General features: G+C 45.5%; 2 protein-coding genes across 8 annotated transcripts in view; one reads left to right on the top strand and one right to left on the bottom strand.

The window, feature by feature from the left end:
* lama1 (laminin, alpha 1) overlaps positions 1 to 3107 on the top strand; it is a 35941-nt gene extending 32834 nt beyond the window's left edge. For both annotated transcript variants that reach the window (XM_028965131.1, XM_028965132.1), the window contains 8 exons: positions 119 to 305; positions 490 to 596; positions 1020 to 1209; positions 1288 to 1440; positions 1582 to 1735; positions 1847 to 1980; positions 2352 to 2568; positions 2681 to 3107. In XM_028965131.1, the coding sequence (XP_028820964.1) occupies positions 119 to 305; positions 490 to 596; positions 1020 to 1209; positions 1288 to 1440; positions 1582 to 1735; positions 1847 to 1980; positions 2352 to 2568; positions 2681 to 2841 (1303 nt within the window). In that variant the 3' untranslated portion in view covers positions 2842 to 3107. The remainder of the gene's footprint in view (positions 1 to 118; positions 306 to 489; positions 597 to 1019; positions 1210 to 1287; positions 1441 to 1581; positions 1736 to 1846; positions 1981 to 2351; positions 2569 to 2680) is intronic.
* Positions 3108 to 3333: 226 nt separating this feature from the next.
* On the bottom strand, positions 3334 to 26036 carry arhgap28 (Rho GTPase activating protein 28). 6 transcript variants are annotated; one of them, XM_028965138.1, is made up of 17 exons: positions 19248 to 19327; positions 19055 to 19121; positions 16588 to 16772; positions 15649 to 15869; positions 13776 to 13851; positions 13601 to 13690; positions 13190 to 13362; positions 12344 to 12509; positions 12169 to 12260; positions 10888 to 10965; positions 9759 to 9918; positions 8972 to 9057; positions 7629 to 7826; positions 6430 to 6564; positions 5186 to 5313; positions 5037 to 5095; positions 3334 to 4954 (listed from the first exon to the last, which is right to left on the bottom strand). In XM_028965138.1, the coding sequence occupies exons 3-17, from the start codon at positions 16742 to 16744 to the stop codon at positions 4863 to 4865; spliced, it is 1911 nt and encodes a 636-aa protein (XP_028820971.1). In that variant the 5' UTR covers positions 16745 to 16772; positions 19055 to 19121; positions 19248 to 19327; the 3' UTR covers positions 3334 to 4862. The 6 variants fall into 6 exon arrangements, with proteins under 6 accessions (XP_028820971.1, XP_028820968.1, XP_028820972.1 ...); XM_028965135.1 differs by lacking the exons at positions 19055 to 19121; positions 19248 to 19327 and adding an exon at positions 25837 to 26036; XM_028965139.1 differs by lacking the exons at positions 19055 to 19121; positions 19248 to 19327 and adding an exon at positions 25837 to 26035 and having other exon boundaries at positions 8972 to 9054.
* Positions 26037 to 26047: the final 11 nt, after the last annotated feature.

Below are 26047 nucleotides of genomic sequence, written 5' to 3'. Positions count from 1 at the left end.
AACCATTAATCATTGCAGACATATGTTACTTATGGGTGGTTACTGTGAATGCTTATATATTATTTTATTATAATTATGGTTCGCATCTATAGATTAATACGTGATGTACATTCCCCAGGCTGCTGGATCTGTCCAGTGCTGTGAGTTACCAGGGCGTGGACATGGACAGCTGTCTGTTAGAGGAAAGACCAAAGAGAGTGGTCCTGCCAGATGAAGGTGGAGACCAAGAGGATGAGACCACGGCTGCACCCACCCAACTTCCTGAAGCACAACCTACAGAAGCAGTTACCCCAGGGTCCACCTCTGTAAGGACACTTAATGGCATATATGGAATGAATCCGTTGCAGATAATATGCATGATGGGTTTGAAAACAGCAGTTTTCAACTGTGTATATTCTGTGATACTTGGCTCCCCTTGGCTCCTTGTTTTATATTGATTGTGTGCCTGTCTTTGTCATGGCCTAATTTGGTCTGAATTCTCTTTGTTAGTGCACTGCAATGGACAGTACAGCAACCCTCACAGAGTCCCACCAGTTTGGCCTTTCCCGGAACAGTCACATGATCGTCGGATTCAGAAACAGAACCGTGAGAACAAGGTCCGTTGTAACTTTGATTACCGGAGCGAGAAGCCGGTTCATGCCTGCTAGAGGTCTACAGTTATACGCCAATTGAATATTAAAATATTCTCACAACTGAACAACAACAATCATTGTCCATTTAGAAAAAACGTCTGGAACTAATATTAGCAGCATTTGCTCGTATTATTGTGTACACTGCATGCATTACTAAGCATTGTTGATGCATTTATTATTCATGCTCAGCAGGGCTTTAATATTACTTTGTGCTGACCAGTAAGGGCATTATATACACTACTGAGCTGTTCCAGCAATATAAAAAAAGATTAGGAATTATATGAAGCATGCCCATTTGGCATTCAGGGATTAATAAAGCTCATATTTGTAGTACTTTATTGCATGTGTTTTTTTATTTAGCTCTAAATATGTGGAACGTTATTTCAGCTTCTCAGTGAAGCTGTCACTGCGGACCTTCGCCCCCAGCGGAATTCTGTACTACATGGCCAATGGCAACCAGCAGGACTACGCAGTGCTGCAGCTGCAGGGCGGCCAACTCTTCTTCACATGTGACCTGGGAAAAGGACCCGCAGTCGCCACCCTGAAGAAACCCATCAACGATGGCATCTGGCACACAGTGCGTTTAGGTCATTATGTTGGAGTATGAAGAATGTGATCGGAAACATTTTGCTTATCCTTTTATTTTTGTTTGCAGGTAAAAACAGAATTTGAAAAGCGGAACGTGATGGTCAGCGTGGATGAAGAGCAGTCAGTTCAGGCTCATATTAAAGGACACACGCTGGACGTGGAGGGGAAACTGCACCTGGGGGGTATTCCAGCTGAATACACGGCCAGAAGGATCGGAAATGTATGTGTGCTTTTTCTCCACTTTCTCCAGATTACACCAATTAAGAATCAATTGCAGCTAATGAATCTGTTGAATACATAATAAATAGTAACTATTATCGTCTATTAAATGTATGCATAACCTCATTTTTCACCTTTGTAGGTGACACACAGCATAGCTGGCTGTGTGCAAGGTGTGATGCTCAATGGCCTGAAGCTCAACACTCAGAAACCAGCTTCATCCTACGCCACAGGAGCCTGCTTCAGCTCAGCCCAAGAGGGCTCCTTTTTCAACGGGAGCGGCCACGCCGCCTTCAGTAAGTCACACTGGCACATCCCTGTCACGGCATGTCCCAAAACATGAGAGGATTGTGTTTAATATGTGGTAAAAGTATGCTGCTGATGGGGTGTGATGCACTCTGTGACAGTGAGAGAAGGCTACGTTGTGGGCTCCGACGTGACGGTGAGTTTGGAGTTTCGCTCCACAGCTCCGGATGGCACTCTGCTCGGGATCAGCAGTACTAAAGTGGATGCTATCGGACTGGAACTAGTCAATGGACAGGTTAGTAACAAAATAAAAATGTCCAGTTTTTATATACATTCTCTATTAAAGTACCAAATTACCCTGAATATAAGAATTATTTTCTGCTTCAATATATGTGTGAAACAGTGGTTTCTACAAAAGGAAATACCAGTAGATGTCAATAAATACACCGGTGTTGGCAGATTGGTAGAAATCATTCATTTAAATAAGGTTAAATTTGTCCTGAAAGGGGGACGTTGTCTCATTGCAGTCAACACGGCACTTTCAGATGTGTACTGTCCCAGTTTCAGAAGCACACGGCACCATAGGGGTGGGCTGCACGCTGACGTAAAGCCCCGAGCCGGACCTTCCCAGTAGCTGTGTTCATGTAAACATCCCTTTGCGCACAGGTGGTGTTTAACGTGAATAACGGCGCCGGCCGGATCTCCTCCACGTCACGGAGCAGCAGGCCGCTTTGTGACGGCCATTGGCACACCATGGTGGCCAAGAAGTTTAAAAACAGCCTCAGTGTCACAGTGGATGGGCACACGGTCACCACGCCCAACCCTTACTCCTCCTCCACGTCGGCTGAGACCAAAAATCCCATCTATGTGGGTGGATATCCAGGTACAATACAGATGTTTTACAGCTACTTAAAAAAAAAAAAAAAACGCGCTCTGCAAATGTATTTATGTTTGTGAATTCAGGGCACATACTGACATTTTTGTCTTCTCTACAGCTGAGGTGAAGCAGAACTGCTTGACAGCCAGAGCTGCGTTCCAGGGCTGCATGCGGAACCTGCGTGTTTACAAAGGTCATGTGACTGACGTGTTGGACTTTAGCACAGCCTTCCATCTTAGTGGAGTTTTCCCAAACTCCTGTCCTGGGAACCCTGCCTGACCACCCATGGAACGTTCCAGACCTCCATATGATTCCATAAAAAATAAGAAAATGGTTTTGTTTTAAATATCTGCGTTTTTATAAAATGTTATCTTAAAAAATGCATCTTTTTTTTCTTTATCTCCATTTGAAATAGAAATCATGCTGAAATCAATCATTTACTCAGGAAATTATTGTTAAAATGTCATCTGCACTGATGTTAGCAACTGTGTCGCTGTTTGATGTACACAGTGACAATGATTTGGTAATAAAAAGAAATTGCTGTTGCTCATTTTTCCCAAAAAACATTTTGGTAACACCTATAACATCCTACTCAACAAATGAAGATGATTAATTAACTTTGCCTCAACCAGAGGATGTTATATCCAGTGAGCCCAGGAGATCCACCAAATCATATCATTCCAGAGATGGAACCTCGCACCGTTATTGATGGTACTATATTCCGATTGGTTGAACCATAAGCTCAGTTTAAATAGACACACGCCTGTGATATCATATCACCTCAATTATGCATTGCTGCATCAATAAATTTAATTGGAAACATGTTTGCTGATGCAATCTCCGGGTGAATCAAAGCCCTGTTTTGAACCTCATTACTTTGTGTGGATGAATTTGGAAAGTTTACAACTGTATTCCAACACAACATTCATTCCCAATATTCACAGCATATGTAGATGAGGCATATTAAAGCAGAGTTGTAATAAACACAGAGTTTAAACATGCATCAAACCAGCCAGATTCACCAAAATCTGATTAGAACCATTTACTGCAATCAACTCTCCTCTTCATTCCGATTCGTAAAGAAAAGTAAAAAAAACACAAAGTTGACACTGGTCAGTAAAACGTTGTTCTTGTTATTTTCCAGCATGTGATGCTAAACTAAAACGCAGTTACTCTTGGCAAGGATACAATGATGCTGGGGTAGCCAAATCTTATTCACAAAGGGACACTGTGCATTTTTCAAAATGAAAACATTAAGGCATAATGCACACGTGTAAGTAAACCCCTGAGCCAAATCACTTTTCTTAATGGGCAAAAATCAAAATACACTCAGGTCATAGATGAAGAGAAAAAGAAAAAGGTGACCTTCCTGTGCAACATGTGTCTAAGGAGATACACGCAACACCTTAAAAAAAAAAAAAAACATTTACACAGGCACGACTAAAAATGGACGTTGACACAGCTAGAGCTTATTTGTCTTATTCAGCACAGAATACGTAGTAACAGAGTGGGGCAACAGTTCATTGGCAAATGGTTAAAGTAAATAAAAATATATAATAAATCACAACAGCTTGGTGTTCCAGATAGATCCTTATTCCAAACGACTTTCATTTGTAGTGTAAGTCCAGGGTTAACATGAATTAGCTTTGTAGGCCAATGGTGTGACAGCTGTCGGTCGTTTTATCCGTATGTCCGTAGACTTCAGGTAAGTTGCGGTGAGAACCGTTCATCTTTGCGTTCAAATCAGAGGTAAATGCCTTATAAAGTACTTCATATTATCGGAGTAATAAGTTCCAATGACTTAGTTACAAACATGCAACCCATACAAACTATACAAAAATTGTTAGCATTACATAGAGCGAATTTAAAAACATTGGATAAATTAGCGATAAAAATATTGTATGTACAAGTTTTGTCTTTTTTTTTTTTCTTAAACGCATGGGCCCCTATGGAAACAGAAGTGGTGGAAAAACATGCTTTTGTTGACAGGCCCACGTTGGTGACGTCCCTTGAGTGCACACCATTTTGGCACCAAACAGTCCCAATGTCCAGCATTGCCATTTTTGTCAGTCCCTAGTGTTGATTCCCACAGGTTTTTTGGAGTTTGACCCTTGTTCCCTCGGTATGTGTCTTCAGCTGGGTGCCCTCAGTGCCAGGCCTGAACACAGGCCTTTAAGTGGTTCGTAAGTGGCAGCTTCCTCTCGCCGCCTGTCTCCACACAGACCAGAAGGCGGCTCTGCAGATAACACTTCTGGGTTTTTTGGGGGGGTTTTTTTGTCTCTCAGACGGTGCTGGCGAACTCAGGTTGTCCTTTGTTTTAAGACCCACTCGCAGTGAGGGTTCACTCGGTACACGTTCAGCAGATGAGTCTCGGGATCCAAGCAGCGCTCCCCTACGAAGCAAAACGTGCATTTTCAGATCGGCCGACTTGAAGCCAAGAAGCGCGCCGCTGAATCCAAAACCGCCCCACTTACCTATGTTCCCGCCAACCTCAAACAAGAACTGTTTATGTCTTCTACTGGTAGTCCCCTGCCTACATTAAGAAAGAGAACACAAGAGCAATCATCGTCACCACACAAGCGCACACAACGGCAGAAAGTCAGTACGACGTCAGTGTACAGACCCGTTCTCGATGTCGAAACGCGCCATTACATCCTGAGCCTTGGTCTTTTTGTCCAGCAGGATCGCCATGGAAACCTTAGTGTGCTGAGGAGCGTGGACCCTGATGACACCCTCGCGAAGGTCAGTGATCTGTGGAGCACCAAGGTCACAGCCAATCAGACCCTTTTCTGTGCAAAGGCCGTATTCTACAAAAATCTGCAAGTCAAGCTTGTGAGAGGTTGGCTATTTTCTAATTGTGTCTGGCTTGACTGACAGCATCACCCTTCACCTACTATGAAATGAAAAAATAAATGAATAAAAAAAAAAAAAAAACGTACATATTAATTTAATTTCAATTCAGATTTATTTATAAAACACTTTAAAACCACGCTCTCTGCTGCACCAGACAATATATGATGTGAACGACTTCCTCTTAATGACCCTTGTGAAAACTTTATTAAAATATAAGCATAAATATAAAACCTCATGTACAAAATGATGTTATCTCAGGGTTTTGCCAGTGAGTTATGTTTTCTTCCCCGTCATTTTTCTCCGGTTCTGAAGTTACGTGAAGCAATTTCGTTTACACCCTTCCTTTTTACGACTACTATTTATTACAGTATGAGGAACAGGCCAAAAGTCAACAAACAGGGACACCGTTCTGACGGCCACCTTCCATCACGCTGCAGCGTGTGCATTACGAGAGACACCGCACGCCTCGAGAGCAACGTTTTTACTCGCCCCCTCCACATGAAAATTTTATTAAGTGCTATACGTTGTGTCTGTGAAGCAAGTGCATTGCGGTAGCAGACAACGCTGCTGAGAAAAGAAGAAGCTTCACTGGAACTGTGAGAGTGTTCCTTTGCAGTGGCAGAAATGACAAGTGGACTGGGTATTAATAATTCATTAAAATGTCATTATTAATCGTATGGAAAGGGTGCTCCTAGGAACTGGTGTTATCACACATTTGCAAGACTTGCGCTTGAGATTTTTCCTTATGAAGTCAAACAGGATTTTGTAATCATAAGGTCTTGACCTCAAATTGGATTTAAGTTTTTAAGAGACGCCACGTACATGGTTAAGAGTGACAATAATTAATTACAGTGGTGAATTACTGGTATATATTTAAGCTGCTGGTCTGCAACCTACCCAATTACTGTCAAGCCCTTGCAGAGGTAAGTGGTTCCATCAGGGCTAAAACAGCCAGGATGATTTATGGGCTTAATGCAGTAGAATATTACGTGTGTGTGTTTTGTTTTTTTTTACCTCACTCCTCTCCTTCTCTCTTTCCGTGTTCCACCTCTTCAGCAGCTTCCTCTTGCTCTTCTCTGAACTGGGGGTCTTCTTTGGAGCCGAGGCCTCGTTCATCTTCCTCACGTGAGAGATGAGAAAACAGGGAACCTGGGAAGAAAAAAATTAAATGAAAGGAGCTGCTGGGCACGCAGACAGACTGAGCTTTGGTTCAATCAACCGTTTGCCTTGCAGACTGTGGGCTCAAGACGTTTAGGGTGGGGCCTCCCCCCATTCACTTAATGCAATTTTAATGGAAAAAAAACTCAAAATTAGTCCACAGGTCTTGAGGCTGTGGCCAAGTCATTAATTAAAGCAGACAGGATGGTTTGGATCAATAACAAAGTCTCAAAAAATTGTGAAAATAATGGTGATGTTAACAAGAAACGTATAATAAGCCTGTTGATTGCAGTCCAGGGAAAATAATATCTCTCATTACTACATTACTTCATTTGTGCAATACTTCGGGGCAGGGGTGGACTAGTGGGTAAGGAAACAGACCCATAATCAGAAGGTTGCCGGTTCGAATGCCGAGCCACTGAGCAAAGCACTGTCCCCACACACTGCTCCACGGGCACCTGTCATTGCTGCCCACTGCTCACTAAGGGTGATGGGTAAAAGCAGAGGACACATTTCGCTGTCACCGTGTGCTGTGCTGCACTATGTCACTTTCACATAGTGGTGATCTTATGCAGATTGCAATTAAAATTTAATGCAGACCCTACATAACTCATAAAGAAGGGTCCATCATAAAGGGCTGTTTTGGGTTCTTGGGTTCCAGTTTGAAATGTAGTTGCATATTAATGAGCCTCCGTTTGAAAGACATGAAAAAATACATGAATAAATATCAAGACAAGAAAATGTAAATACATCTTTGTAAATAGAATTAATTGTGGAAAAAGGGAATATTATGGTTCAATAAGGCAATGTGACATCACTGAAAGTAAAATAAAATATATGCAATCAAATTGAATATTACAGAACATTATTAATTCATTGGCACATGACAATATACTGAATAGTGTCTCAGTTTTCCGTTCTGTATTTATTTAATATTTTTAAATGATTCCTCCACATTAATTATTTAAAACTTTTTTACAACTTGTCACAACAGTCCAATAAACAATGTCAAATTTTTGTCTCTAGCTGAGACATTTATTGATTTATTGACTCACCATCCAGAGGAGATCTTGGTGGGTGATGAGCAGCCGCACCAGGTTGGCCGCCCCTGCCGCCCCCTGCATTTCCTCCTGGCGGGCGTTTTTCCCGCGGTATGTGAAAAGGTTTGGCGCCACAATCATGGAGACGTTCCACAGGCTCATCCGGTTCTGCTCCTCGTGGGCCACAACTTTCCTGAGGAACTCCAGCAGTGCCTGGGCAGCACACCATACAAATAATTAACATCCACACAGCACTATCTGAGGAGCTACCTGCCGAAACCAGCATGGTCATGGTCATCAGGGCTTTCAGATAAGCAAATCTAACGTGTTGATCCCATTGTCTGATGCCAAACATCTTATGCACGTCTCGAGCAAACTGTGGCAATGCATATGGTTTTATTACACATCATTTTCAAGATCTTCAAGATCTCAAGCACTGAACCTTGGTTCAGTCAAGGTTTCACGTTTCAGCTACTTGTGTAAACAGGTGAAGTCATTTCTCAAATGACACGTTAGGTAACAGTTAAAGGGGTCACAATAGTGTGTCCTGATTTTTTACATGAACTTTTTAAAAGTTTCTTGCCTTGTAGTAGACATTTTATTGAATATATACTGTATATATTTCAGTAAGAGAGCTGATACAACTGTAACTATATGGGTACCAATTTTCTTGCGACTCTGCTTCATTATCGTGTCCGCTCTCGAGTTCCTGCGCGCCACACCTTTCATCGCGCACGCGTCGCTGCAGACGCCTCTTATCTGAGACTCTCCACATAATCACATTTAGCACCGCGCACTTAAAACTGACAATGTGCAAGTGTCCATCCTGGCAACTGACGAGAAAGTCCAGGAAGTCTTTGTTAAAGAATTTACTAGTTAACCAGTCTGGTTTTAAACAAGGGCAAAAAGAAATAAATGTTTAAATATATATACATGAATAAATAAAGCAGGGCAGTCCAAGTGCCAAGGTGCCACTGCTCCCCGGGCGCCTGTCATGGCTGCCCACTGCTCACCAAGGGTGATGGTTATTAAAAGCAGAGGACACATTTCGTTGTAAAGAAAATGTAAAGAAATTGAGATACATTCAGGTTCATATAAACACAGTGCCTCGAGCACTCTAGCACACCACTAAAGCTATAAAATAAAGGGGAATGAATGAAACAAGAACATGTTTATATTGTCTATAAGTGCTATCATTTGCTACGTTCTAACAAGCATGCTTTGCTCAGCCACCGACTGACCATTGAACTGTTTAGTTAAATCTGATGCTCTGAAAGTTGTCAGAAGAGGATATTTTCCTCATGTCAAACATTTTAAGAAACATCTAAGAATCTTGGCGTGAGCCGTGAGCAGCTCACCTTCAGCGTGTCCCGGTTTGGCTCCGGCAGCAGCATGACGAGCAGGTGAAGGGCCTGGATCTGATACCTGGGTGAGATGATGTCTGCTGGGAACAATAATCAGTCATCAGAGGCGGCAAAAACGTACCAGCCACTCTGGTATAGGGACTTTTTTCCCCATGATCTGATGAATGTTTAATCACCCCAAAAACCAGACAAGTTTAAAAACTCGGCCAGACATGTTTGCTGGAAGAGATATGGTCACCCTAACTTCACGCTATCAACTTAAAGTCAACTCATGCAAATCATTCAACATACTGCAAACATCTGTTCACTCAAAGGGCTACTCTTAAGTGAACAAACTGATTAAGAGCTCCGGAGGGGGTGGCCAGGTGGGGTGACCAATCAGATTTCACCCTTGTGGCCACGCCCCCGACCCTGCAGGGTCACCTTGCATGTGTGGAGGGAGAGGCTCTAGCACAGCTGCCTTCATTTACAGATTCCGACCAAAGGACAACTGCCCAGCTGCGAATTCTTGGGTGGCGAACCCCTCTCTACCCGCCAGTGATGCTTACGCGCGTAAGACGACTGGGAGGGGTTTCCACTAAAGTGCGCAGTGAAAATGCATTTTAATTCCAACCCCGCCCCCTCACAACTGAGCCTGAAAAAGTGGTGTGGTTTACATTCTGTCTAGACTAAAAACAGATGGTGCCAAATATGATCTTTTGTAACTAGAGCTAGAATTAGGCTTTAACATCATATATTTGGAGCGATACACTAATTTGGCCTGGTGAAGGAAAACACTGACTTTGTGCAGCAGTGAATGCTGGGAGGTGCTGGAGAGTGAGGAGGGGGTGGGGCAGCTCTCGGATGAACATCTTCAGCAGACCGGCTGCGTCGTTGTGCCGAACTTGTTCCCAGTCGAAGCGGTCCTCGTAGAACTTGGACTCCAGCTCCTGCCGTAAGTGCTGCCACACAAACAGAACCATTTTTATTTGGCAGCTATGGCGATCATCAGCTTTCACACTTGTAGGCCATCAACAGATGAGGAAGACGAGGCTAGACAAGAAATATACACACATTATGTTGAGGGCGTGCTCCGAATGCGCTTGCACAAGAACACCCAACTGTGTTGTACCACTAAGTGGCGTAAACATGCTTAGAATTATTTACCCAAAAAAAAGGTTTGGCCTGTGCTAAAGGCAAAAAGAAGCCGCCCAGAGAGCTCCTGTCCTGTCAGGAGATCTTCAGCTGGGACACCCAAAGCCTAAGGTCCAATTACCACTCATCTCCACAGGGTATAAATTCCATTGTTCTTTTGCTCAGTCTAAGGGCTGTATTTTTTTTTCTAGATTCTACATAAGACGCTTGGGGCGTCGCATACATTAGTCCACAGGTCTTGAAGTGCTGACAACCCGCATGTTTGGTTTGGCAGTGGCCGTGGTCCTGAGTGGGTTCAGTGTGTGGAGAACACAAGGAGATGAAGTCGAAAGGAAGGAGATGGACTCTTACTCTTGAACATATGGTGCATTGACAGTTTAAATGGTCCAGAAGGAGGAAGGGTTGATGAGAGACATAATTACCACAACAAAAAAAAAAAGTCTGTTTTTCCTCTCCGAAACGGAGACAAATAGCAAGCAGTGACTTCAAGAGAATTCAGAAGACATAAAATAGTGAAATTAATGAACAATCCCCATGTGCCACGATTATTTTGACGCTATAAAATTAGGGCCCCTATTGTCTAAACGTGTACAAAACAAGACACTGACATGCATGATGCTTCTGAAAAGCTGTGTTGTAATAAGTAACAGTTTTGGCCAGGTTGGTAGCTATTTTTAGACGGTGGGGGTAGGACGTACTGGAGCTGCGGAGGAGGGATGCGTCTCCTGCGGTCAAAGTTTTTGCAGCTGACAGACTAAACTGAGGCCTGACCTTACCTTCACTCTGGAGGCGGAGCCTGGCACTCGCAGAATTCCCTCGGTCTGCAGGCCCGTCTGCTCCAGTTTAGACAACAGCTGCAAGGAAGGACACACACCGATGAATATGTGCAAATGATACACATGCATTCAAACATATGCACACATGCGCAGATACCAACATTAAAAAAAAATTATGCACACAACCCCTATAATAATATTCCACTGGTCTATTTCTTGAGGCCTTACATTTCGATCATCTTTGTATAAATGTACAGCTGAGCAGCACAATAAAAGGCATTAAGATTTGAACCCGCTTCCTTATCCACAAGGGTACCACTACCTTAGCTTTAGCTTTATTACCTAGGGCACAATTGGCCTTTCTTGTCCATGTGTTCTTTTCACTTGTCAAAAAAAATCACCCCCATCTGAGATGCTGAAAGTAAGAGAGGATGAGACCAAACGTTTTTCTTAATTTGCCGAGAAAACACTGTATAAGGCCTTGGAGCACCCCCACCTCCATTTCAAGCTGCTCTTTAGTTTGGAGATAAACTTGCCGTTCCCGAGCCCTCGCAGCATTCCTGCCCGTTACAGAGCAGATAGATGCTCCTCAATCTGTTCAACGAGATAACCCAATCAGACTGAGAGACTCTTGCACAAGTGGTCCAGTCTAAACAGGAGGGGACAACGGTCCCCTCCAAATCCCTTTTCTGTACCGGTCACTGCTCTGAAGCATCACAGATGCCAGAAACTTCTCAAAAAGCTCCAAACGCCCAGTCCTGGTCTTCTTATTTGATGCGTGACAGAAGAGCCTTCAATGAATGAACGAACCAGGTGCCAGATTTCAGACAGGGATGGCCGTGCGGACCAGCTGGAATGTCTTAGTTGATATCCGAGAGCGAGTGTGTGCAAGCCTCGGCCAGCCTGGGCACAGATACTGACCGGCGAGAGGAAAACCAGGGCTCGTGTTACATTCAGCGGACTTAACATCTTCCACACATGGCAGATCTGGGTAGCTCCCACAATGGGGGGGGAAGGGATTTTACTGCTGAGCATGGACAGGCCTGCTGATAGATTCTGGGAAGGGCTGGCAAAGAACGGCAAGCAGGCCATGTGGGTCAAAATAATAACAGCTATCGCATGGTGGGAGAAGCCAAGGAGGAAAGAGGGACAGGCAAGCTGACCCACAGAAATGCTGAGCTGATGGTTTCGGGCTGAAAGGCCACTTTAAAGTAAATAAATACGTTTCTGGTATTCACTGTCCAGTCGCCAAAAATGAAAATGCGGTAACATGATAGGCACCTTTTTAAAAACAAGAGGAACCCTGGACCCTGGAAGTTTTTTCTGGTCGTTTTCCAGCAGTGTTGTTAGGGGAACTCCGAATATGCCACTCTCTGTGGAGAACAGGAAGTGTTAACAGCACCGCCATCATCTCGCCTGTGTATATATATGAAATGCAATTTCGCCTCTCACTCACCTCGAGTCTTGTTCCGCACTATCCGGTTCCTCTTCAGCTCGATGCCCAGGCAATCATAGAAGGTGGTCAGCTCTATCAGAGCAAAGGGGCCGACCTTCTTCATGTCCTCCGATGACAGGTCGTACACTCGCGTCACCCCGAGTTTGGGCTTGACGATGTGAAATGTCTACAACAAATGCGTACAGAGAAAACAAAGCTGAGATTGTAGGTCGCAATTAAATCACTGCTGCTCCGGCGATTTTATAAGTCAGGAGACAAACCACTGAAAATCACTGGGATAAGATTTGGTGGCTATTTGAAGCCAAACGCAGACACATTATGGCAATTGTGTGAAGGATGGCAATCATATTCATACCCTATTTTATGGAGAGAAAAAAAAACATTGTGCATGCTAAATTTAGATAGTGGCCTGGTCTTGTTAGCTGAAAATAACTGTGGGAGTATTACCAAAATGACAACACTTGCAATCTGGTCAAACTGGTCAACATAAACAATTTCAATATATGTATGTCTATATATTTCAATGCGTATTTTCATACGTTTTCTTTCCACTTATAATAATAATGCAGAAGTGCACCCACTGTTTTTAGGTCTATATTTGTATGTGTACCTCTTCATTGGCTACCTTGTGTATGTTTGCACACTGCGCTTTAAAATCCGTTCCCTCATTTTATGAAAGACAAAGTAAACTTTCACTTTGACATTAATCATGTTTTATGTATTGAGGCTGTTAATTAATGGTTAGAGCAACAAATCCTCATTTAAAAGGATTAACACATGCGCTACCAAATGGTATGGACAGAGCCATACGCGGTCAGAACAGGCGTGAATCGAGCTGAAACTCACTGGTTGGTCTGGGTCATCTTTCCTGATCCTCTGGCATTCCTGCCAGTCACTGCCTTTCCGGGGCGAGCCCACGCCCTCTGAGTAAGGCACCTCGAAGGATAGAATGTTCTGTTCTGGAACACTTTCTGGAACCCGCCTGTCCTCATCTGGAAAGACCGGCCTGGAGGAACGTCCTGAAACACACATGCACATAGAGGCACCCAGTCTTAATGCTACAGGTCATAGTGTATAAAATAAATGTGCTACTCTGTGATGGTACCGATCTGTTCAGTCTGCCGGATCCATTTTGCGTTGAGGAAACACTTCATGGTCGCCACACTTATTCTTGTCCAAATCAGACAAATCAGATGTGTGATGTATAGACCGTGTCCGGCAAACGGAACAGATTCCCTCAAGTCGGCGTTTGCGTACCTGCAGTGTAACTGTGATGACCTGTGTTATTATGTTTCAGTGAACTCTTTTTGTGTTGTAGTGTATCTGGAGTTCTGGACTTGTGTGAACCTGTAATTGCATTTTGTTAATTGCATGTTTCCCCACTCCATTGTTTGCTCTTGTTTCCGTAGGCACCATAAACCTGAACTCTTACCTTTTGATGAGGTCCGGTGAGGCAGCTTGGGTTCAATCTGACCATTGGGGGATACAGGAGGAACAGGGTCAACAGGCTGTTGAGGAAATTATGAAGGAAAGTATGTAAAACACAAGGTTATGCCAGGTTATTAAAAATAAAAAAAAGAGCCACACTGCGGGGGGGAGACTCTTTAATTGAATAGATTTTTTTTTTTAACTCCCCCACCGTGAACCCTGTACCTAATCCTCCCTCAGATAGGTCTGAAAAGGCCGCCATTGTTTGCTACAGCTGAGCACAGCACAGGAGGAACGTATTTCCCCCCGACTCGGCACGTTCCGGGCCTGCTGCCTCTATATGGACATACAGCACATTTGCTGACGTCAGGAGAGCATATGGGAGGATTGGTGCAAATACAGCCACCCAGACAGGCCCATTTGTCCTTTGTTTATGTTGTTTCCACTCACACTAAAAGGAGTAAATCATTTTTCAGCCACTAAGTGCTTGTTTGCCAGTGTCAAGTTAAAGACATTAGTATAGTAATTGAGAGAGAAACGCAACCCTTAATTAATCGCATCCAAAATATTGGCCGGTGTGGGCTTAAAATCATACAGAATAAGGAAGAAGCATATATGAAGGCTGTCAATCATCAGACTCCTCACATTTTAAACAATATTTATAAAACCATCATTAGAGGTCGTGTTCTGGTTGAACTTACACTCACATACAAGCCCCATGCTTGGCACCAGCATAACAAAAGTGACCAAGCAAAGCACCGTCCCCACACACTGCTCCCCGGGCGCCTGTCATGGCTGCCCACTGCTCACTAAGAGTGATGGTTAAAAGCAGAGGACACATTTTGTTGTATGCTGTGCTGTGGCGTGTCATAATCACAATCACTTCACTGTCTGTCACTTTCAAAATCAAAAGAAAAAAAAATATTCTCTATGCTAAATACAATATGCTGTTTGGACCGAAAAAATGACAAAACATTTAAATCATCGAGAGCTGCTAGTAGCCATCGTCCAACACCCACGTCAGCCTCCGAGAGCCCTTGCCGTCTTTTAACTAATTCCCGGCAAACGCAGGCTCTGGCAAAGCGTGCTAACATGCTTAAATACTTAATCAAAATGAGCTCTATAATGCAGGTCGCCGGGAGTTTGTGTGTGTGTGTGTGTGTGTGTGTGTGTGTGTGTGTGTGTGTGTGTGTGTGACGCGTGGCTCAGCTGTCACCCCAGATGGGTATGAGTCATGGAGACGATGCTCGCCAGGCCGGCGAGTGACTCACACTCACGGCTCCAGTCACGGCTTTCACAACACACACAAGCCCCCCGCCTGAAGCGGCCCACGCTGGCACTAATGTCCCTCAGAGTGACTCGACCCCCCCGTTAGGACCTTCCAGAAACCTGCACACTCTTCACACGCTCACAGAATCTATAGAACTCTTACTCCTTTACAACTGATCAAACTCTATTGACCCATTTCTATTAGAGTTTTAGTCAACTTCCATAGAAGTGAAGTGATTGTCACATGTGATACACAGCAGCACAGCACACGGTGCACACAGTGAAATTTGTCCTCTGCATTTAACCCATCACCCTGAGTGAGCAGTGGGCAGCCATGACATGCGCCCGGGGAGCAGTGTGTGGGGACGGTGCTTTGCTCAGTGGCACCTCAGTGGCACCTTGGCAGATCGGGATTCGAACCGGCAACCTTCTGATTACGGGGCCGCTCCCTTAACCGCTAGGCCACCACTGCCCCCACATAAACATGGTCAGGTTTAGTCAGAAGACTGAAATCATGGCACATTTCTCACCGTTTGATTAAATTGTACCGCTTATCATTAACGGAGCCATTTGTCAGTGTAAACGTTAGTTCAGGATGTGAACCTTACCGAGCTGTCCGGGGTGGAGAAGACGTCTCTGACATGCCGCATGGGCTGCTTGTTCCTCTTGCGCATGGTCTGAGTGTAGTTGTCCAGGCGCTTCCTCACCATGGCCGCCTGCGAGCGCGTGAGAGTGGACAGGAGGGCTTCGGCGGGGCCGTCCACCAGAGGTCCCGACACGAGCGTGGACAGGCCGGCCTCTTGCAGCCAGTCCTCTTCCAGTTCGGCCTCTAAAAATGGGAGACGTGTGGCAATTTCAGTTCTCTTGTGCTGTGAATGGACGTCACATTTGCTATAGTTACTAATGAGCGATCCGAACATTAATTTGCATCCCAAAGATTACCAAAATATTCAATTAAAACTCACTGTCTATTTTGACATGACAAGGGTTGATCTTACGGTACTGGGCTCCATGCAAATAGCCTTAAATTTACATGCACATTATAATAAAAGGTTCCACTCAAGGAAAAGACACAAAGGTGGCAGCCCATTTTGACAAAGACCTCAGATCAGAGAATGTATCCTCTAGTGTTTTACCAAGTGGAAAAACTGAAAGGATTCGTTCAGTATGCTGCTGGTGTGGTTTAGAACCAGCCAAAAAAGAACAGAAGTCATGACTCCTGGGGTCAAATCATAGGGCTGTAGATTGGCTTGTAAAACCACTTTACATTTACATTTACATTTGCAGCATTTATCAGACGCCCTTATCCAGAGCGACTTACAATCAGTAGTTACAGGGACAGTCCCCCCCCGGAGCAACTTAGGGTTAAGTGTCTTGATCAGGGACACAATGGTAGTAAGTGGGATTTGAACCTGGGTCTTCTGGTTCATAGGCGAGTGTTTTACCCACTAGGCTACTAACACACTTCATGGCATTTCCTCTCTGACAGGCATCAGAGAACAAGTTGCAATACTGAATGAAGTCCTGGCTTCTCTCATGGCCCCTACCATCCATGCTTCCCCTCTCCACCAGCTCATCACCAGCCCCTTGGCCGTCCTCCACAATGTTCTTCACTTCACTCCAGTAGTCCTCCATGGAATCCATAGAGTCGCGGGACGGGGAGTGCTGAGGAGGAGGAGGAGGCCTGGCTCCCGGCGAGCTCATCCTTCCTATGGCCTGGTACTGCACTTTCCTGAGTGAAGACAGGGAAGGGAGGGTTGGAGACTCTTGCTCAAGAGTTACGATAAGAAGACTGGTCCACTCTGGCCGCTAATAATCACACTGCAAAATCAGAATTTCTACTATGAGATGTAATGGTGATAAGACGAATAAACATCAGCTCTACATTCCAGTTTAAAACTGCACCATGTGAAAAAAACACACCCACTTTGGCACTGGCCAGACAGGTTCAGATGAACTCTGACATTATATATATTGTAACATTTTACAAGAACTGGCACTATTTTGTGCTCAAAGAAAAAAACCTGTCTCTGTAAACCACCACACTTCCTGACTATGTCTCAACTACACCACTAATGCCAGTCCTGGCCCGTCTCCCTTTATAGGCCTTTAATTACAAGGAAGCCCTGCTGACATCATTGGACCCTTTCATTGCGGCCCCAGATTTACGAGACCTGGGAGGGGGGCATCACCTTCATGTGGCTGGTTTGCCACCAGTGATGAGTAAAGGAGACCATCAACATTAAAGGTGCAAAAAAAACAGTCAATATTTGATTTTGGGAGAAAGTAAGAACCTTTAAAGAAGAATAAACCTTAATATACAGTTTCATAATGATACTTTTGGAAAAATATCTTTAAAAAAACTTGCAAAAATAACATGCAATTTATCATCCCCTTACCTACAGCATTTTAATACATCATAGCCCCCATTTCTTGATGAGAATCATCAATACAAAGCCCAAATCATTGGAGGTAGGTGGACAGTCCATGGACAGATGTCCTGGCAAGCTCCTATAATTAAGGATTTATACTAATTTAGCTTTAGGGGGATACATGCATGGACGCTAAGTGCACAGCAAAAGGCAGAAGGGGTGTAATGTTATTCAACTGAGAGGCAATTTGAGGCCCATCGTTGGCTTTCTATTCAAATATTGATAAGGACAAATGAGCAGATGAAGTGCTGCTCGCCTGGCTCTGTTTCCTCGTCAGGAAGTAGGAACGCAGGGCACACTTAAGCGATATTATTGATTACAGTGATGCATGGCGAAAGAGCGGCAGAACTTTGCTTTAATGGCCTCCCTCCCCATGAGGATAGCTAACTGGCAGGGCCGAACGGTATCGGCTATCTGCCCGGAGCCGGATTCCTTTCTCCAGCGGAAGCCCTCTGTCGTCTGCCGACGAGTCCGCACGTGAAGAGTTGAGCAACTCTCAACGCGCAGAGCAAACTATTTGTTTATCCGTTCATGCGCGCGGAGAGGCATGCCGAGCTTGCTGAAGAGCAGGTTTGTCCACCGCAGCTTCGGGTGATGAACAAGCAGTCCTGTCGGAATGCTCGGCCCCCATCCGTCCGCAGCCGGGACGTCCGAACAGGGCAGCTTATCTTAGAAGAGCAGGCTGAGCGAAACCAGCGGACGCCGCTCTGACATCACTTCCTCTGTAACATGCCCACGCGCTCAGCCCCAACGTAATAAAGCCCTGCCAGTCATCACACCTCCACACAGGCTCCTACGAGATGCCGTGCTTTTCCCAACACGACCACCAGCTCCCGCAACACTGGAAATTCTTTTCGTGCCGGACTTGGTTGAAGTAGCGTGCAGTGAAGGGTCACACCCATATCACAGGTAAACACCGAAATAAAACGTCTTCCCCGAGACCACCCAACACAGCAGAGAAATTGTCCCGAAATAAAATCCAATCCAACAGACTTTGAACCTTTCTCCAAATATGATAAGCAGTAAAATTATGCAACAGAAACAGACCGTGGAGAACGACGTTCCTACTTTTTCCCCATAATGACCTAATTGAAACAAAGCGAATGTCAACATAACAGACCGTCACACCTTTGGAAAGGTGGGGCAGCAAATCATGAGTCAACTTTGATAAGCACAACAATGACTTCATCTCTAGGGGACTTATCTCCAGCAGAAACCCAGCGGAGATACCGCATGGTCTCCGGAGGCGTTTAAAGAGAAACGGCCTTTAGCTGCAAGACTTATGAGCTCCGGGCTCATATACTGAGCAAACAGAGAGAACGAGTGCACTTGAGCGCCATGCATGCTCTCTCCATGAGTCACAGGAGAAGTGAAAATCCACTCCAGGCTGTGTGGTCAAAGCGGCTAATTAAAAAAAAAAAGTGGACCGCGGTGGTCTGAGGTATCACTCCAGGAATTCCGTTCATGGTTATGAAGCTGATCGCGGAACCCGCACAAGCTAAAGTTTAAATGACTTCCAACTCGCGTGGAGATCTCCACCATTTAGGACAGGCGCAGCGTAGTGGAGAAAAGCAGAGGTTACCTTTCACAGGCTGGTCCAGACGGGCAGAGCGTGAAGAGGAACGGACATACGTTCCGTCAGAGATGATCTGAGAGAGGCGTGCGCGGTGTAAACAAAGGCAAAAGAGCGAGAAAAGGATAAAATCACAGGATATCCTCCCAAGGATTCAGAAGCAGCATGTGGCAGCCCACACTCATCCCCCCCAGCCGCATACCTCTGCCATCCATCCCACCCCACGGGAGGCAATGCCGCTTTCTAGTGTTCCAGTTTCTCCTCCTCCGTCCTCCTCTGGCCCGCCCCCCTCTCCTCCGTGTGGGTCGCGCTCAGCCTTTCACCACTTTCTCCCTCATCTACAGAGAGCCAGAGCCACCCCCGCTCCCGGCAGATCTTGTTTAAATGGCCACCTTCTCCGGGATTTACAGCTCTCCCTCGCTCGCCCTTCACACCTCTCTCTCTGGCCGTCCGGACACGGCCAATGTTGCAGAGGGCGCCGACACCAAAACCGAGCTCATTTTGGAAAAAAGTGAAACCAGATGTTCCTTAAATGACCTTACACTTATCTACACCATCCGACCTCAAGTCGACAACCCAGCACGCTGAAAAGCTGCAGCCGGTTTCACCTATTTGCCGGCAGGATAATGGCAAATATGTAGGCAACCGCTGGCATTTCCAGAGCAAACAAAGTTAATTGATGTAGGACTGCAAGATAAATGAATCATGGCTCATTTCTGAATGCAACTGGAATTTGGCAAAACAAAAGGCTCTACAAATAAATTGGTGCATTTAATGCCAGAAAAAAAAATAGCCCGAAGCCTAAAAATGGAAATGGGGGGGGGGGGGGGGGGGGGGGGGGGGGGGGGATGTGCAGTAATTTAATCAAACGTCCAACTGATATTTGGCCCTCGCCAGATATTGTCCCATACGCAATAATATATTTAGGCAAGTAGTGATGGAGGTTTAACTAGAAACATGTGTGGGTTCCTGTAACCTGAGCAGAAAGCAGCGAGACCCTGAAATCATGACCTAATTCCCCCAAGAATGTAAACAGCACATATCCAGCACCACAGCCCGGAGACCGAAATACTTCCACTTCTCCTTCAAAGTCACCTTTAACTACAAAAGCCAGATAGAAAAAAAAAAGTAAATTAGAATGGCTTAGCTCGCCCACGTCTAAAACCTTTTCCACTTTGGATATTGATTAAATTTGGCGTGCGCATAAGTGCCAGTGAGATCAAAAGGGCTACCTGCCAGACTGCAGACAATAACTCATCACGTAAAAACGTTGACTCTGTGTTTTCCGGAAATTTGGGCTGTGATTTAACTCGGAGCAGAAAGCCTTACTGCACCCATAGAGACAACAGGTTTGAACAAGGAAAACATTGGCTCAGCTCAAATACAGAGCAGTGTCACCACTTTCCACAAGAAAAGTGAATATTCTGAATATACTATTATATACTATAATAGTATATAAGTATAATATATGAATATATATACATTTACATTGGTAGATTCTCACTGAAGGCATCAAAACTATGAATGAACACATGTGGAGTTATGTACTTAACAAAAAAAGGTGAAATAACTGAAAACATGTTTTAGATTCTAGTTTCTTCAAAATAGCCGCCCTTTGCTCTGATTTCTGCTTTACACACTCTTGGCATTCTCTCGATGAGCTTCAAGAGGTCGTTGCCTGAAATGGTTTTCCAACAGTCTTGAAGGAGTTCCCAGAGGTGTTCAGCACTTGTTGGCCCCTTTGCCTTCACTCTGCGGTCCAGCTCACCCCAAACCATCTCGACTGGGTTCAGGTCCGGTGACTGTGGAGGCCAGGTCTCCACTTTTTGTTAAGTACATAACTCCACATGTGTTCATTCATAGTTTTGATGCCTTTAGTGAGAATCTACCAATGTAAATGGTCATGAAAATAAAGAAAACACATTGAATGAGAAGGTGTGTCCAAACTTTTGGCCTGTACTGTTTACACACACACACACACACACACACACACAAGATACACAAGACCTATTTCTTCAGTGTTTACAAACACACACACACACACAGAACATTTAGAACACCCCTACATGCCCCACCCCTACACACACACCAGTGTTCTAATTTTTTGGAGTTCAGGATGTGGAAGCCCACACTCATTTATATGGTACTTGGTCCACATCATCCCGCACTAAGCCTGACATCTGAAGACCCAACAAGTGTGTGGCCCAGATATGTATGTGCCACGCCCAATCTGCCCCCTCCGGCAGATGCAAACAAGAGGCCCTCAGAAGTGAGGGGCCACAGAGCAGCTGCCCTCACACCCCATGACACAGGGACAGAAAAGGCTCTATATTTAGCGCGAGGACCACTAATCAGATCTGCTGCCCGGCCTTTACGCAGGACGATGAAGAACAGCCCTGTCAGCAGAGAGCGGAGAGCGAAAAAGAGAAATGAGATGAAAGCAGGACATTAGCAACAGGACATCCTCCCACACGGATCAATACGATAGCGGGCGCGCAGTAGCTCTCAGCCGTTAATACGGCTGATTAAGACCCGGCTACATGCAGCACATGCAGCTAAGTGGATGAGTGGGAATATTAAAGCTGAAGAGCTCAAAAATAAGTATTAAAAAAAACAACAACAAAGATGTCACGTTACTAAGCCGTCTGCTCAAGAGTGACAGATGAATTTGTCGGCCAGTGGTGACTAATTTTTCCAAGTCACTTGAACTCGCTGTTGTATGCCTTTATTGCCCCCCCCCCCCCCCACACAAAAAAAAATGCCCTTCTAATACTAAGGGCATTCTGAAGACATTCGTCACTTCTTCGACATGTCACTCAGACTGAAAGAGAAAGCTCCGTTTCTTTTCAACATGCTTTTCGATTCCACACCACAAAACGCGCAGCCGTCATGCTAAAAAAAAAAAAAAAAAAAAGAAACAAAACGGACACTTCCTGCTCTGGACTAAAGGGGTACGGCAAAGCTGATCCTGTGGGCCTTGGACACCAACGTGACGCTTTGCGTTGGCACGGCACTGCGGTCTGCCCTCCACACCCTGCCATGTCCGTTTCACGCTCACCCATACTTCCCATCGTTTCCCATTCAAATGAGCACTTCCAGCTGCGGCCTCGTGTCACGCTATGCAAAGCACGCACGCCACACTCTACTTTCAGTATTTTATTCGGACTTTTCCTATTGTCCTCAGAGCAGAACTTGCTGCAAGGCCATCGGCTCCGGTTTCTTAGGTGCCTTACCGCAGAATTCGTCTGATTCATTACGATAAACCGGTCCGTGCTCGTCCTGTACTGATCACTAATACATCAATGTGCAAAGGTCACATGGTCAATCAAACCCCCCCATCATGTCGGTGACGAGACTGATATCACTCTGATAAGGGATTTCGCTTCGCTAAAATATGTCACTTGGGTAAAAAGGGAATAGAGGGAGTTTACCTTTTCTCCATGCCGAGAACATCCACGGGTTTGAGCCCCCAGGTCGTACTCATCGTCCCCTGAACACAGCACAGTGAGCACGGCCAGAGAGTTCCGCAGGCGCGCTTTCCACTCCGCTCTGAGCTACACGGAATGCGGAGAGTCAACACTGGTGGAAGCGAAGAGGCGTCCTCGTTTCCTCGTTCGCGTCGTTCGCATGAAGTCATGAACACACGCCAGTCGCCTAACCGCCAAAAAATGCGCCGAGCCAATAAGACCTGAATGTACTGGGTCAGCGTGTCGCATTACAAAAATATTTCTTTTGACAGACAGACGGACACCGGGATCTCTGAACAGATCTGAGTCAGTCAGACGTGACACAAGTGACATTGTTTTCATTCCCGTTCGTTTTTTTGGCTCGTGACTCCACTCGTAAAAAAAAATAAAAAATTATAATTGGCCAATATGAAAATCTGAGCATTGTAATTTGTATGTTCAGGTTCATTCTGTTCTGTTCCACCCTGGATGTGTAAGGTTCGCTACACATGGGATGCACGTTGGGTGCAAAAAATACTTCTGGCACATGTACTCCGCCTCTACTAAAGGGGACAATACCTGCCAGAAAGCGATGCAGCGAACAAAACAATAAAAAAAAAAAAAAGAATTACATTTCAGCGTAAAACTGGCCATAAACTGGTATTGAAGTGGCCAGAAGCATGGGCGTTTTCTTTTTTTTTTTTTCAGATTACCACACCCACAAATACACGGTCACATATCTGTTATATATAATGGTGTCTGTTGAAAATTTAGGTCAACGTCTTCCACTTTGTTGCTTTAACAGTATTATTTGCGTAGTGTCGATGTCAAGAAAATAGGGAGTAGCCTTGCATTTGACACACTTGCATATGAACCAGAAGCCCACAGAAGACTCAGGTTCAAACCCCACTTACTACCATTGCATCCCTGAGTGTCTCCAGGGGGGGACTGTCCCTGTAACTTCTGATTGTAAGTCGCTCTGGATAAGGCCGTCTGATAAAAGTGAAAGTGAAGTGATTGTTGTGAAACACTGCAGCACAGCACACGGTGACACAACGAAATGTGTCCTCTGCTTTTAACCATCACCCTGAGTGAGCAGTGGGCAGCCATGACAGGCGCCCGGGGAGCAGTGTGTGGGGACGGTGCTTTGCCCAGTGGCACCTCAGTGGCACCTTGGCGGATCGGGATTCGAACCGGCAAACCTTCTGATTACGGGGCCGCTTCCTTAACCGCTAGGCCACCACTGCACCAAAAAAATGCACACTGTATAAAAAATAAAGTTGGGAAAACTTAAAACTTTAAGGCGAAGCATTTTTAAGTCCCCTCAACTTCATGCCCATGCAGTTCTGGCATTGGCACAAAGTTGAGAAAACGTAAAAATGCTTTGCAGCCTTGCAGCCTTGAACTTTTGAGTTTTCCCAACTTTTTTTTAACAGTGCACAGAAGTCACCGGAGATGCTAATGATCACATCGTCGGTTGAAAGAGAGCGATTCCCCAGCGTCACACATCACAATGGTCACATTCAGCGGCGATACTGGACAAGCAGCCAACCCACGTGCCACTTGTACAACAAACATGAACACGCCGCGGCCCTGGGGCCGACCCGTTCACACTGATACTAGCTGGGCAGGAGAGAAGCGTGAACGCGCATGTGTGTGTGTGTGTGTGTGTGTGTGTGTGTGCGTGTGCGTGTAATTTCAGATATTTCTGAGGCACGGGTGGTGTGTCCAGGCGCTTTTATCAGCTTCATAAAGAACGTGCCTGTTCTGCTCTGTCCCGCCATCGCTCCAGGTTCACGCTGTGGTCAGACCTGTTAACCATTTGAAGCTCACGTGACAAATGACTTACAAAAGTGTGTGTGAAAATGATCCAGTGCCATTAACTAATTTGTCCAAAAAAAAGTCCATTACCAGTCATTAATCTTTAGAAAGCTCTCAGGACAGGTCACTCATTCCACTAAAACATATGTGATGTGAAAGTCCATATATTTTTTATATGAACGGCCGTTTTTGCACTAAAACCTTTCAGGGTTGCTAAACCAGAGCAGGCTCGGGGAGCAGGTTGCCACTAGCTGATAAGGCCGATGTTGGGGGCTCAAAATATCCCCATGGGACCTGGTCTCTTTCTCTCCCAGGAAGAATGTAAATATTTTAAGGTTTAATGGTCGAGGCGGGTGACAACTCTGCAGCGCGCCTCAAACGACCCGGACCACCTCCCCCTGCCTGACCGAGGGCCGTTGAGGCTTTCCGTCACCTCCTGATGAGGCGTGAGAAACGACTGGCCAAATGGGCTGCCGGCACCAGGTGCATGCTGGGAGAACAGATGTGGACAAAGCTGGTTTATTCATCTTGAGCAGCATGTACAGTTCAGGCCAAAAGTTTGGACACACCTTCTCATTCAATGTGTTTTCTTTATTTTCATGACCATTTACGTTGGTAGATTCTCACTGAAGACACCAAAACTATGTGGAGTTATGTACTTAACAAAAAGTGGAGATCTGGCCTCCACAGTCACCGGACCTGAACCCAGTCGAGATGGTTTGGGGTGAGCTGGACCACAGAGTGAAGACAAAGGGGCCAACAAGTGCTGAACACCTCTGGGAACTCCTTGAAGACTGTTGGAAAAGCATTTCAGGTGACGACCTCTTGAAGCTCATCGAGAGAATGCCAAGAGTGTGTAAAGCAGTAATCAGAGCAAGAAACTAGAATATAAACCTTTTGGCCAGTACTGTACATTTCTGAAGAGGGAAAGTACTTCACTTGAAGTTTTAACCTGGCTGATCAGAATGTCTGACCGACCAGCATTTTGGATGAGAGTCTAGAAGCCCCAATGCATGTCCGGCCCATCTCTGCCAACTCAACAAGATCAGCAACTCAACAACTTGTAGGATCTGCAATTGCTCATGCCTGCGGCACATTGAAGCATCTTAAGATGTTGGAAAAGCCCGTAATTTCATGTCTCTGGTGCTCTCGTTCATACCAAGCAGTAGAACCAAACATCTTAACTTTGACTCTTTAAACATAGTACTAATCATAACACCGATGCTGCCTTCAGCTCGTAGATACACTCAGGGTCACAAGTGTCTTGCTCAGGTACACAGTGGCACTCCACGGGGTTCGAACCTGCGACTCTGCGGTCACGTGGGCCACTTTCAAAGGTTTGTCGCTTACATATCGATCTCGCACTGACTGTTAGCGCCGTGACGTCACGACGGAGCGCAAACATACTAATAAATCAATGAAGATTCACACGAATGCGCTCGACGGCAAAGGGCGACTCGCAGGACCGCGGGGGTCTTCAAACCAGAGATCACGTGACGCGCCCCCCCCCCGCCTCCGACTCACCTGGCGAGCGGAGAACGGCGCGCAGGCAGCGGACCTCCATACCGCTCGTCCTCTACGTGCGCGGCGGGCGCGAATGAATGGTAAGCCGTCAGAATAACGCCGCCCGACTCCTTCGGATCCATCTCTCCGCGCCGGTCTGCCTTCCCGCCCCCCCGCGCCCGGTTCCGGCCGCCAGGCTGCTGCTGACAGGGTAAATAATAAAAAAAAAAAA

The sequence above is a fragment of the Denticeps clupeoides genome, chromosome 2, assembly GCF_900700375.1.
Source record: "Denticeps clupeoides chromosome 2, fDenClu1.1, whole genome shotgun sequence".
NCBI lineage: Eukaryota > Metazoa > Chordata > Actinopteri > Clupeiformes > Denticipitidae > Denticeps > Denticeps clupeoides.
This window is presented reverse-complemented; position numbering and strand designations above follow the sequence as displayed.